Source organism: Hordeum vulgare, chromosome 4H, assembly GCF_904849725.1.
Source record: "Hordeum vulgare subsp. vulgare chromosome 4H, MorexV3_pseudomolecules_assembly, whole genome shotgun sequence".
Classification (NCBI taxonomy): Eukaryota; Viridiplantae; Streptophyta; class Magnoliopsida; order Poales; family Poaceae; genus Hordeum; species Hordeum vulgare.
The window spans coordinates 561,166,187-561,179,564 of NC_058521.1; the positions used below are offsets into that span (position 1 = coordinate 561,166,187).

Genomic DNA, 13,378 nt, shown 5'->3' on the forward strand with positions numbered 1-13,378 from the left:
TGCTGATGGATCTTTATACTCACTTGATTTTGAATCACTTGTGACATGCAAATCATACCACATGAGCAAGGCCTTGTTTTCATTGAGATGAAACAAGATAGTAACTTGTTGGAAGTAATACATTTTGATGTATGCAGTCCAATGGGTGCTGAGGCACGCAGTGGATATCATTATGTTCTTACTTCAATGACGATTTGAGTAGATACACGAGTATTTACTTAATGAATCACCAGTTTGAAATATTGAAAAAGTTCAATTCTGTTTCAGAGTGAAGTTCGTCGTAACAAGAGGATGAACTGTCTACGATATGATCATAGAGATCAATATCTGAGTTGCGAGTTTTGGTACACAGTTAAGACAATGTGGAAGTTGTTTCGCAATTCATGCCACCAAGAACACCATGGTGTGATGGTGTCATAGCCACGACCTATTTGATATGGTGCATACTATGATGTCTCTTATCGAATTACCACTATCATTTATGGGTTATGAATTAGAGACAACCGCATTCACTTTAAATAGGGCACCGCGTAATTCCGTTGAGATGACACACTATAGACTGAGGTTTAGAGAAATCTAAGCTGTCATTTCTTGAAAGTTTGGGGCTGCAACACTTATGTGAAAAAGCTTCAGTCTGATAAGCTCGAACCCAAAGCGGATAAATGCATCTTCATAGGATATCCAAAACAGTTGGGTGCATCTCCTATCTCAGATCCGGAAGCAAAGTGTTTGTTTCTAGAAACGGGTCCTTTCTCGAGGAAAGGTTTCTCTCGAAAGAATTGAGTGGGAGGGTGATAGAACTTGATGAGGTTATTGAACCATCACTTCAACTAGTGTGTAACAGGGCGCAGGAAGTTGTTCCCGTGGCGCCTACACCAATTGAAGTGGAGGCTGATGATAGTGATCATTAAGCATCGAATCAAGTTACTACATACCTCGTAGGTCGACAAGGTCGCGTACTACTACAGAGTGGTACGGTAACCCTGTCTTAGAGGTCATGTTGTTGAACAACAATGAACCTATGAGTTATGGAGAAGCAATGCTGGGCCCGGATTCCGACAAATGGTGGAGACCATGAAATCCGAGAGAGAATCCATGTGTGAGAACAAAGTATAGACTTTGGAAGGACTACTTGATGGTCATAGGACTATTAAGTAAAGATGGATCTTTATAAGGAAGACAAACGATGATGGTGAATCGTCACCATTAAGAAAGGCTCGACTTGTCGCAAAAATGTTTCCGACAAAGTTCAAAGAGTTGACTATGATGAGATTTTCTCACTCATAGCGATGCTAGAAGTCTGTTCGGATTATGTTAGCAGTTGCTGCATTGTTTATTAAATATTGCACGTAGGATGTCAAAACATTGTTTCCTCGACGGTTTCCTTGAGGAAAGGTTGTATGTAATACAACCGGAAGGTTTTGTCGATCCTAAGGATGCTAACAAGTATGCAAGCTCCAGCGATCCTTCTATGGACTGGTGCGAGCATCTCGGAGTTGGAGTATATGCTTTGATGAGTTGATCAAAGCTTTTGGGTTTATACAAGGTTTATGAGAAACTTGTATTTCCAAAGAAGTGAGTGGGAGCACTATAGAATTTCTGATAAGTATATGTGGTTGACATATTGTTGATCAGAAGTAATGTAGAATTTCTGTAAAGCATAAAAGGTTGTTTGAAAGGAGTTTTTCAAAGGAATACCTGGATTGCGCTACTTGAACGTTGAGCATCAAGATCTATGGAGATAGATCGAAACGCTTAATAGAAGTTTCAACAAGATGCATACCTTGACAAGTCTTTGAAGGAGTTCAAAATAGATCAGCAAAAAAGGAGTTCTTGGTTGTGTTGTAAGGTGTGAATTTGAGTAAGACTCAAAACCCGACCCCGGCAGAATAAAGAGAATAGGCGAAGGTCGTCTTCTATACCTTAGTCGTAGACTCTAAAGTATGCCAAGCTGAGTAGCGCACCTGATGTGTGCCTTGCTACAAGTCTGTTAAGAGGTACACAGAGTGATCCAGGATTGAATCACTGATCAGCGGTCAAAGTTATCCTTAGTAACTAATGGACTAAGGAATTTTTCTCGATTATGGAGGTGGTTAAAGAGTTCGTCGTAAAGGGTTACCTCGATGCAAGCTTTGACACTAATCTGAATAACTATGAGTAGTGAAAAGGATTCGTATGGTAGAGTAGATATTTGGAATATTTCCGAATAGCACATAGTAGCAGCATCTATAAGATGACATAAAGATTTGTAAAGCTCACTCGGATCTGAAAGGGTTCAGAACCGTCGACTAAAACCTCTCTCACAAGCAAGACGTGATCAAACCCCAGAACTGTAAGGGTGTTGGATTCGTTAGAATCACATAGTGATGTGGACTAGATTATTGACGCTAGTGCAAGTGGGAGGCTGTTGGAAATATGCCCTAGAGGCAATAATAAATTAGTTATTATTATAATTCTTTGTTCATGATAATCGTTTATTATCCATGCTATAATTGTATTGATTGGAAACACAATACTTGTGTGGATACATAGACAAAACACTGTCCCTAGTAAGCCTCTAGTTGACTAGCTCGTTGATCAAAGATGGTCAAGGTTTCCTGACCATAGGCAAGTGTTGTTACTTGATAACGGATCACATCATTAGGAGAATCATGTGATGGACTAGACCCACTAATGAACGTAGCATGTTGATCGTGTCATTTTATTGCTACTGTTTTCTGCGTGTCAAGTATTTATTCATATGACCATGAGATCATATAACTCACTGGCACCGGAGGAATGCCTTGTGTGTATCAAACGTCACGACGTAACTGGGTGACTATAAAGATGCTCTACAGGTATCTCCGAAGGTGTCCGTTGAGTTGGTATGGATCAAGACTGGGATTTGTCACTCCGTGTGACGGAGAGGTATCTCGGGGCCCACTCGGTAATACAACATCACACACAAGCCTTGCAAGCAATGTGACTTAGTGTAAGTCACGGGATCTTGTATTACGGAACGAGTAAAGAGACTTGTCGGTAAACGAGATTGAAATAGGTATGCGGATACCGACGATCGAATCTCGGGCAAGTAACATACCGAAGGACAAAGGGAATGACATACGGGATTATATGAATCCTTGGCACTGAGGTTCAACCGATAAAGATATTCGGAATATGTAGGATCCAATATGGGCATCCAGGTCCCGCTATTGGATATTGACCGAGGAGTGTCTCGGGTCATGTCTACATAGTTCTCGAACCCGCAGGGTCTGCACACTTAAGGTTCGGCGATGTTTTATGTGTATTTGAGTTGGACTAGGATTGGAGGTGGACTCCTCCACCCTTGGTTCGGCCGACCCCTGGGGGCTCTCTTGAGCCTCAAGGCAGGTCCCTCCCCCTCCCTCCTATATATACTGGCGTATTAGGGCTGATTTGAGACAACTTTGCCACGGCAGCCCGACCATATACCTCCACGGTTTTTCCTCTATATCGTATTTCTGTGGAGCTTGGGCGGAGCCCTGCTGGGATAGATCACCACCAACCTCCGGAGCGTCGTCACGCTGCCGGAAAACTCATCTACCTCTCCGTCTGTCTTGCAGGATCAAGAAGGTCGAGATCATCGTCGCGCTGTATGTGTGCTGAAACGCGGAGGTGTCGTCCGTTCGGCACTAGATTGGGAAGGATCATGATGAGATCGCGGGACGGATCGCGATGAAGTTCGCGGGACGGATCGTGATGAGATCGTGGGATGGAGTGTATGACTACGGTGATTTGAATCATGCAAGCTGTTCCACTACATCGTCCGCGTTTCTTAACGCTTACCGCTGTGCGATCTACAAGGGTACGTAGATCGGAAATCTCCTCTCGTAGATGAACATCACCATGATAGGTATTGCGTGTGCGTGGGAAAAATTTTGTTTCCCATGCGACGTTCCCCAACACTATTCCGGCCAGTTTTGTATGCTATTACTGAGTGATTTTTCGTCCTACTGCGATCCGAACGTTTTGCGAACCGTGTGGGGTTCAGTTATGGGGAACTCGTCATAACATGCAGTATTGGCCTATTTCGACGAGTTTTGTATGCTATTACTCACTGATTTTGGGTCGTGCTACGATCCGAACGTTTCGCGAACCCCGTGGTCCGGTTACGGGGAACTCAACACGACTCGTAGTTTTGGGCTATTTTGGCTAGTTTTGTTTGCTATTACTCACTGTTTATGTGTCTTGTTGCGATCGGGGCGTTTTGCAAACCCTGGGGTCCGGTTACGGAGAACTCGTCAAAACTCGCGGTTTTGACCTATTTTTGGCAATTTTGTATGCTATTAGTCACTCATTTTGGGTCCCGCTGCGATCCAAAGGTTTGGGGAACCCCTGGTCCGGTTACGGGGAACTCATCAAGACTCACAGTTTTGGCCTATTCTGGCTAGTTTTGTATGCTATTACTCACTGATTTTGGGTCTTGCTGCGATCCAAACGTTTCGCGAACCCCGATTCCGGTTACGGAGAACTCGTCAGAACTTGCAATTTTGTGTTCTATTAGTTACTGATTTTGGGTCCCGCTGCGATCCAAACCTTTCGAAAACACCGGGGTCCGGTTACGGGGAACTCGTCAAAACTCGCAGTTTTGGCCTATTCTGGCCAGTTTTGTATGCTATTACGCACTGATTTTGGGTCCACCAAGGTGGTTAAGCAAGTCCAAAAGATAGTCCCACCGCACTAAGTCAAACGCTTTCTTGATGTCGAGCTTGAACAAAAGAGTCGGGTTCTTATTGCGATGCAATCATGTGGCAAGGTTGTGCACATACATGAAATTGTCGTGAATACATCTCCTCTTGATGAAAGCGCTTTGAGCTTGTGAGACAAGATCATTCATATGGGGTGCCAGCCTTTTGGACATCATCTTCACAATGAGGTTTGCTATGACATGGATTAGGCTTATGGGACGAAAGTCAGCAATATCCTTAGCACCATCCTTCTTTGGGATGAGCGCAATGGCAGCCGAGTTCAACCAATGGAGATGAGCGGCCTGGACGTCGGAGAAATGATTGACAGCAAGCATGATCTTGATTGTGTTCCAGCATGCCTTCAAGAACATGCTCGTGAATCCATCCGAGCCGGGCGCCTTATCACCCGGAAGCTCGAATATCGCAGCTTTGACTTCTTTCTCAGAGAAAGCCGCATCCAGGTCATGCAGGTCATAGCTGGAGGTTGGCGACACTCGAGTTGACATCAATGCTATGGGCAGGGCCTTTTTTGGCAATGTTCTTGAAGTGTCTGTGAACGATCTTCTCGTTGTCATCATGCGAGGTGACCCAGCCTTGATTGTGTTTGAGTCGATGGATGAGATTTTTCATTGAGACGGAGGTGGAAATAGCGGGTGTTAGCATCTCCTTCTTTAAGGTTTGTAATCCTAGAGTTTCGTCATTTTCTTGTTTTCTCGAGGACTGCCAAGCCAACAATCCTTCTTTTTTATCTTGATCGAAGATTTCTTTCCTCCGGGCTTAGCTCTCTTTGCTCCTGAGCAAGGTCAAGGCAGAGGATAACTTCAAGAGGCATATGCAGCTTGATCTTGGAGTTAGAGAAGAGGGTCTTGCTCCGAGAGCGCAATTTTTGACCCGTTCTCTTTAGCTTGTGGAATAGCCGCTGATAAGGCTCGACATGACCGCAGTTCTCATTCAAAGCCACGGTGACGACTCTTTGGAAGCCCGGCATCTTAGTCCAGTAGTTCTCAAACCGGAAGGATTTAGGCTTCTTTGATCTGACGTCATTAGCATGTAAAAGAGGACATTGATCCGAAATTGATGAGGATAGGACATGCAGAATGTGGGTGGCAAACTCTAAGTCCCAATCCTCATTGCAAAAGAAGCTGTCGAGCTTGCTCATCGTCGGGTTACTCATGTTTTGCATGTGTATCTCTTTGAGCTCACTAAACTTCATGTTTTGCAAGTGTTCAAGGCGCTGGTTTCTGCATGCCGTCCGTAGTTAGCTAGCATGCGTGAGCGTGAGTACTATTTGGAGCTAATCAGCTAAACGAACTTGACTGCGTGCTCGTACATGTTTTGAATAAAACAAAGAACGTAAATGTTGAACTGAAAAGTTCATGTCGCTGCCGTTGAACTGGTCTGTTCACACGCTGTCCGAGGAATTCAGACATCATGCATGCTTTCACAGCGACTGGAATACTGGTATTCAGTTACCAATGTCAAAGAGATGACCTTGAACACTAGTAGTAGAATTCACCAAGTGCTGGTCGAGGTGCAACAAATGGACCTGGTCAACCGCACGTGACACGCCCAACTGGAGTCGCAGGTAAAAATGTACTCATCATGCTGTGGAGACCTTTCTGCACAAGTTGACCCGATAATCAATTAATCAGCTCGGTTACACTACGTTTTATTGAATTCTACGTATGATCCTAAGCTTCTAGGAGTAATATTCACTTGCATTTGCATAGCACTAAAAGAATGTGATCAGCTCTATCAGCTTCCGATCCAAGGCTCCGATATTGCATGGGAGCTCTTAGACGCGGCGGGCTACTGTACAAACGAACGGGAGGAGCAAACGAATGAACGAATAGAATCAATCTACACAAGCTCTGTCAACGTCGGGAGAAGAGAAGCTACGGCCGGGGGTGGTTGGGGTTTTGCGAGGTTGGGTTGCCTGAGCCAGCCGCCGGAGTGCCCCTGGGCAGGACCTGCATGATCAGCGACCCGGCGCCCTGCCGCAGCCGCAGCCACCCGCCGTCCCCTTCCAGCAACCTCGCCGCCACGATCACGTTGCAGCACTGCATCAGCACGACGGCGGCGACTAACAGCACGGCCCTCGCCATCCTCGCCGTCGACGACGCCATTGCCTTGGGTTTGGGTGCGTTGCGGTCGATCGGGATCGGGATCGGGGCTTCCGTCGACAACTTGCCGCTAGCCGCTTGCCGGTTGAGAAGGTTGATGAGTAAGTGGCCGAAGGTGGGCGGACAGACGCTTGAGCTCGCCGGTTTGGTGGAAGAGGGGCAGGCCCGTGGTTCCGTTTTATACCGGCTGTTGGGTGCGTATGCATGCATGGTTCACCGTCAAAACCAAGGACCGGACCGGGTCTGTTCTATAGTCTGTAGTGGTGGTAGTACTTGTACAACTCAGACTTTTTTTATCGGGTCCTGTACGTACGTACGTACGTACGCGGTTACGGCGGTCAATATACTTTTCTGGGTTGCTGAACAGATCAAACGATGGAGCAGCATCGCATAGTTTGATCTATCGGTCGACCGGACCAGGACCGCACCAGTTTGGAGGATCTCAGTCAGGTCTTGTTCAAGCATGGGCGCAGCTGCTGCACCGGTGCAACAATTGACCTGGGAGCAACAGCTCCCGTGAAAGTGGCGACTTGGAGGCTCGATAATTACCATGATCGTCCCCAACTGGCCAGTAACCGAACACACCTGTGCCCCAAAAGCGTCAGATACGTGGTTGGTCTGCCCAAACTCAGATCAGTACAGCAGAAAAACCCGTCAACCGCAGGGAACCAACGGGAGCCGGATCCCCTGATGTGTGGGCCCCGGTCCACATGTCAGTGGGCCAATAGCACGTCAGAGGAGCGGCGTCCATGAACAATGCGCCCGACACACTGCCCGTGGGACTCTCAGCGCAGCTGAGGAGCGCGGACCATATAATGCAAGAACAAATATATATACTACTCCCTCCGTTCCTAAATATAAGACCTTTTAGAGATTGTACTATAAACTACATAAGGATGTACATAGACATATTTTAGAATATAGATTCACTGATTTTGCTCCGTATGTAGTCTTCTAGTGAAATCCCTAAAAGGTCTTATATTTTGAAAGTAGTTCTGGTTTAATCAACAGGAAGTCAAATTCGGTTCAAAAAAAAACCGGAAGCCAATTTTCAGCCAAATTTTCCAGATTGATAAGTTTGTGATCCACACAAATGGACGGACAGGGTTTCCGGTAAGGTAATTAATTAACCTCCTCGGTAGGTTTCCTAGCTATTCGACTCGCGCGGTGCTTCCCTGATCGGACTTGGAGACAGGGAACGCCATCATTGATGGAAGGTATTGCAACACTTATATCTAACCTGACATCAAGTTCCATATACCACCAGTACCCGGCCTGCAGGAAGTTGCAGAGGATTTATGAGAAGATGTACATTTTTGCAGATTAAAAAAAAACACTACTACTGCATCAATCATCTTATTAGAGGTGTGTTCTTACCCGTCCATGAGTAATAATTGTATACTTTGGTATGCCAACACAAGGTCAAAAGGTAGCCAGCATATAGCTCATTGTTACGAAGTGGTACAACATAGACGGGTTCGGTATGGCGTATGAGCTGGCATGCTGATTAGGAGAAAGGAACACTTTTTGTAGACAAACGGCAAACCTGAGATTGAATTGAAATGTCAGCGCATAGTTAGAAACTTCCTCGGAGAAAAGGTAAAGCATAATACAATTCAATTCAGAAAGAAGAAGATACGTACACCATCGTATTCTGATGAAATATATAACATCTAAATGGCAAAAATATGTGTAACAATGGGGTACAGTTTAACAAAACAAAACAAATGATTTATATGCTATGAAAGCATCCATTGATATCAACAATCTATACTGGTGAAGAGTCTAACTGATGGACAGCCCAGATGCAATCTTGCCACGTAATCATTGCTCTGAAGTCTGAACCATGTTCAAATGCCACCAAATAAGTTGTTCTTAATTATGATCTGAGACAGAAAGGAATAAAAACCTCTCCTAGTAGAATTAGATTATGAAGAGTTTAACTCGTAATGCACCAGGTGCTCATGATTTCGAAATGTATACATCCAGAGTCTGATAATATCACAAAAAGGGCATAACCTTCAATGCACACATGAAACTATACAAATATAAGAAAACCAGTACCTACTCAAAGGGATCATCACTTGTCATGAGGAATTGCAGGTGCATGCCCACAGATTCAAAAAAAAGAAAAAAAAATCAAAGATTAAGAGAATGCTAATACTCCCTCCGTCCCAAAGTAAGTGTCATGGTTTTAGTTTAAAAATGGAACTTTTGAACTAAAACCAGGACACTTATTTTGGGACGGATGGAGTATAGGAGAAAGATCTTGCGAGACAACAACAGCAGCCTGCGATAGGAGAAGTAAATGATCAGTTCAACTATGCTTACAACATATCTTAATAGCTCAACTGCATGATTACCTGCTGAATAAGTGGACCACTAACTAAAGCTCTCAAGCATTATGGCACATCAAACAACTATCGTATATGAAGAAATCCGCTTTGGCAGAGAAGAAACAGTTTGATATAATTTTGCTGTCATCTTATATGTTAAGAAAGCAGAAGATTGTGACATTCATGCCTAGATGAAAACAGGAGTTCTACTTCAAATGGAAGCTAAAAAATTGTTAAATATGCAGGTAGATTTTGCGATCTGACAGAAAAATTCTAGATAGCTGATAATTCATATTGTCCAGTATCACATCTGGTTTTAAAAAGTTTTAGTACAAAGTGACGCGGTACAAGCTTGATATGGTTGTGGAGATATATTTTCACAACATTGAAAACAGGTTAGATGCCATCTAGAGGAGCCAGCTTGCATCTGTTACTGCCCAATTCTGTTTGCATAAAGCAATAGCCTGTGAATGTAACACCTGAGATCAATCTAGGCAGATTGGATACTATGCCAAACTGAGGGTAGGGCTTATATCATGATATAACATATTAGCAACATAGCTTCATTCATGTCTGTTAAATTGATGGGCATAAAAAAGGAACACATGTAGCCCTTTGGTTGGTGCAGATCAAAGGAGGCTTGCTCTATACCAAGCCATACTATTTGGAGGAGATAGTAGGCCATATATAGAAATTGTATTACTGCATCATTTAGTTTTCAGATCAATTGTGCCTAGAACTGAAACCATCAGCCTGGCCATTCAGAAATATAGGAGAAAGAGGTGTGTGTGGGGGTGGGGTGGGGGGGGGGGGGGGGGGGGACTTGATAGAAACTAGTGAATAGTGAATTTCTTTCACAACAGTTAATATCTTCAAACAAAGATGCTGCAGACAGTTTTCAGCTTACAAGAACTAGAGCAAGGAACCAACAACCAGATCAAAACTGCATCCTCGGCAGTCGGCAGAGATCAACATATTGTGGCCATCAACAAGTCCAAAAAAAATTTAAAGAAGGGTCCAGACTTGTCATTCGAAGGGAAATTTTATGAGTTCATTTCAAATTGGACTATATTGCCATTTCCATGGCCAAACTAAGGCCTTTCTTCATGGAATGATATCAAGAGCGCAGATATACTACTCACTGATATTTCAATGCATCTGCAAAATGAGCCCATTCTCTCTCCTCCATCCCGCCTTCTGAACCGAACCCTGGAGAAAGACTTCTTGAACAGAACAGAGCAGCAATTCTAGAAACTTCCCTTTTCCATTGATCTGGGCGTTGCTATTAAAAGTGGGTCTACCCGCCCCGGCCCGCTAGGGTCGAGGCTGCCACTCGGCCCTCAGACAGATCAAAGAAGAGTGGGGAACCTCTCGCTGGTTTTTGGAATTCGACATCAGGAAGTGTTTTCACACCATCAGGCAAGTTTGGTTAATTTAGTTTGTTTTTTTGTACTGTATCAGCACCTAGTTCATTACTCTTGATAGAGAGGGAGGATCCGCCTTCTTAAATTTCTTTTTCTATTTCTTTTTCCATCTAGGATTACCTGATCTCACACTCGTCTCACTATGTTTGGCAACATGGCATAAGGATGAAGCTCATAGCATGCCATGCTTTCTTCTTTACTAAGTGATGACATGGACAAACCACATACTAGGACTCATGAATCTAATTACTAGATTCATCAAGTGTTAGCAGCTACCAGCATGTGACAACCAACAGTTAGTACAGTTAGTTAGGCAAGAACAAATGAAACAAAGACGCAGATTGGAATATGTGGTACAGTAAGTATCAAAATTTTAAAACCTTACTCTTGGTTCACGCAAATCTGAATCTATCAGGCACTTGTCCTCTGCAAGCGTCAGCATAGTCTTCAGCAAGGTACGGCGCAGCTTCCTTGTGAGGGCATACGTACTTCTCCAAGAATACCATCTCAGATGGCGTGAGTGCGGAATAGTAGTCCCGGTCGCGATCTATCAATCCATTTTCCTTAAGATACTTAACAACGTAGTACCTGGGTCTGACCCGGCGCTCCAGGCTGTAAGCAAGCATTGCCGGCCGATGAGCAATGTATGCTGGTTCCAACCCGATCTCAGAGATGAGGAACTCTGACATGCGCTGCACCATGCCCTCAGAACTCCTCAACATCATTGGAGACTTGGACAAAGCAATGCCCACCTCATCATCCGACCACCTGAGCACCTTTTTCAGGTACTTCACTTTGGCAGCTACCTTCTCCTCGCTGTGGAATGCAACAGCATGCATCGCGTGCCTGAACATCGGAGATTCCCGGGACACGCCAAGACCGTCGGCACGAGCAGCCATTTGTCGGATGCATTTTGGGTTGGCAGTCAGCAGCCATGGCATACCAACGCATAACTTGGCAATATCGCGATCACCTAGCCCGCACTCCCGCAGCAACGCTACGTTGGGCTCGACCACACTCTCGATGCTGTGTGTGAGGAGGTTGCAGTTGAACTTCAACGCCTGGAGGAAGGCCTCGGAGGAGCCGAAGAGGGTCAGGTAGTACTGCAGCTTGGAGACGACAGATCTGCAGCGCAAGCGGAGGAGGCGCACGATCTCAGAGCGCGACAACCCGATGCCGCTGAGCGCAGCGAAGTTGGGGGCCAGAGTTCTCTCCACGCCGGCGCAGAGTAACCTGGGGTCCTTGGCGACGGCGGCGGCGACGGCGGCTCTGGAGAGGCCGAGGCCGGCGAGGAAGGCGAGGACGGCGTCGGGATTAGAGGGGGACTTGAGGTGGGAGATCTTCGGGCAAGCCTTGAGGGCCTGCGCTCGGGTGAGGCCGCAGGTGGCGACAAGGTACTCCTCCACGGCGAATCCGGTGGTCGGGGAAACAGCGGTCGCCGCCGCGGAGAGGAGGCCGCGGAGAGGGGCGGATGGAAACGAGAGGAGGCGGGTCACGATGCGGCTTCGGAGGCGAAGCATGGCGGCCCGGGGATTCCGATGGGTTTCGACTGCGCGTGGCCTGCTGCGGATCACGGGCGGCGACTGGAGCACCGCGGGGGCACCCTCGACGGCGGCCGGAGCAGAGGAGAGGGATGTAGCCGCTGCGGCCGGCGTGGCAGCTCGAGCGGCGGTGGCTGTGGGAGGGAGAAGCGCGGACAAGAGGAAAGCAGGAGCGGGCGGGGCGGGGCGGCCGGCTGGGGAGCTTGGGAGCGCACGCGTCGCCGGGAGAGACGAAGCGGGCGGCGGGTGCGGCGAGAGAAATTGGGGGGATATGGGGGAAGAGAGAGCTAGGGATTTGAAATTTTTTTGTCACAACATAAAAGGAATTTTGTTTTATTTTTTTGGAAAAGCTTTCCATCTAAGAGTATTCATCGACATCATAGCGGTTAAAAAAACATCAGAGGTATAAAAATTACATCTATATTCATAGACCACCTAACAATTACTATAGATACTGAAACGAGCCGAATGCACGCCACCGTTATCGCTACTTCCTCACGAGAGGCAGGCAAATCTTGTCGTAATGGACAGTCGAGTTCGTTTTTAGGTTTTTTTAGTCTGCTTAGGGTTTGTGTCCTGTTTTAAAAGGCAAAATGACAGTGTCTATGTAAGGATGCAATAAGGTTCTTCCCACCTAGCAGCCATTCATGTGATGTGTCTCGCTTTGTGAGAGGACGTATGAAGGCGTGTCTTCGACAGATATCACGAGATTACGTTCATGTTTTATCTTTGATGAATATACGTGTATCCATTCTTCCTTGAGTCTATATGTTCGATTCTTATGATTTATGATTCTCTTCATCAACGACGATTTATGTTTTGGTACATTGGTCCTTTAGTTCAAGGATCGGGATCCCAGCGCCTCCATGGCCCTAAGGCCACAGAAAACGAGGCAGGTCGACGATTGTGCCAATGAAAGACAAAGAAATCCTAAATGGTTGGAAGCTTTTTTTAGGAAAGAAAGAAAATACACGATTTAATTGGATTGATAATGTAACTCTCTGCCCATAACAATCTCGAAAACATAAAAGAAATGTGAAGCACAAAAAAAAGATGTTGCGTTTTAATCTTTTTTGGTGAATGACAAATCCAGTTATGTTTCACGAACCTTTGAAAAAAAATCATATATTTTTTAGATGATACTATAAGTCGACAGATATTCAGAGTAAAATGGCTTTTAAATAGTTTTAAAGGCATTTATTTTTAAATCACCAATGAAAATATCAATGGAAAATATATAATATCATA

The 13,378-nt window shown here is 45.4% G+C and overlaps 1 protein-coding gene across 2 annotated transcripts; it reads right to left on the minus strand.

Moving 5' to 3' along the window:
• Positions 1 to 7,877: 7,877 nt before the first annotated feature.
• LOC123449518 (transcription termination factor MTERF8, chloroplastic-like) lies at positions 7,878 to 12,381 on the minus strand. Of its 2 annotated transcripts, XM_045126763.1 has the most exons (4): positions 10,975 to 12,381; positions 8,894 to 9,119; positions 8,207 to 8,375; positions 7,878 to 8,104 (listed from the first exon to the last, which is right to left on the minus strand). In XM_045126763.1, exon 1 carries the CDS (start codon positions 12,107 to 12,109, stop codon positions 10,982 to 10,984), a length of 1,128 nt encoding a protein of 375 aa, XP_044982698.1. In that variant the 5' UTR covers positions 12,110 to 12,381; the 3' UTR covers positions 7,878 to 8,104; positions 8,207 to 8,375; positions 8,894 to 9,119; positions 10,975 to 10,981. The 2 variants fall into 2 exon arrangements, with proteins under 2 accessions (XP_044982698.1, XP_044982697.1); XM_045126762.1 differs by lacking the exon at positions 8,894 to 9,119 and having other exon boundaries at positions 10,975 to 12,380.
• Between the last annotated feature and the right edge of the window lie 997 nt (positions 12,382 to 13,378).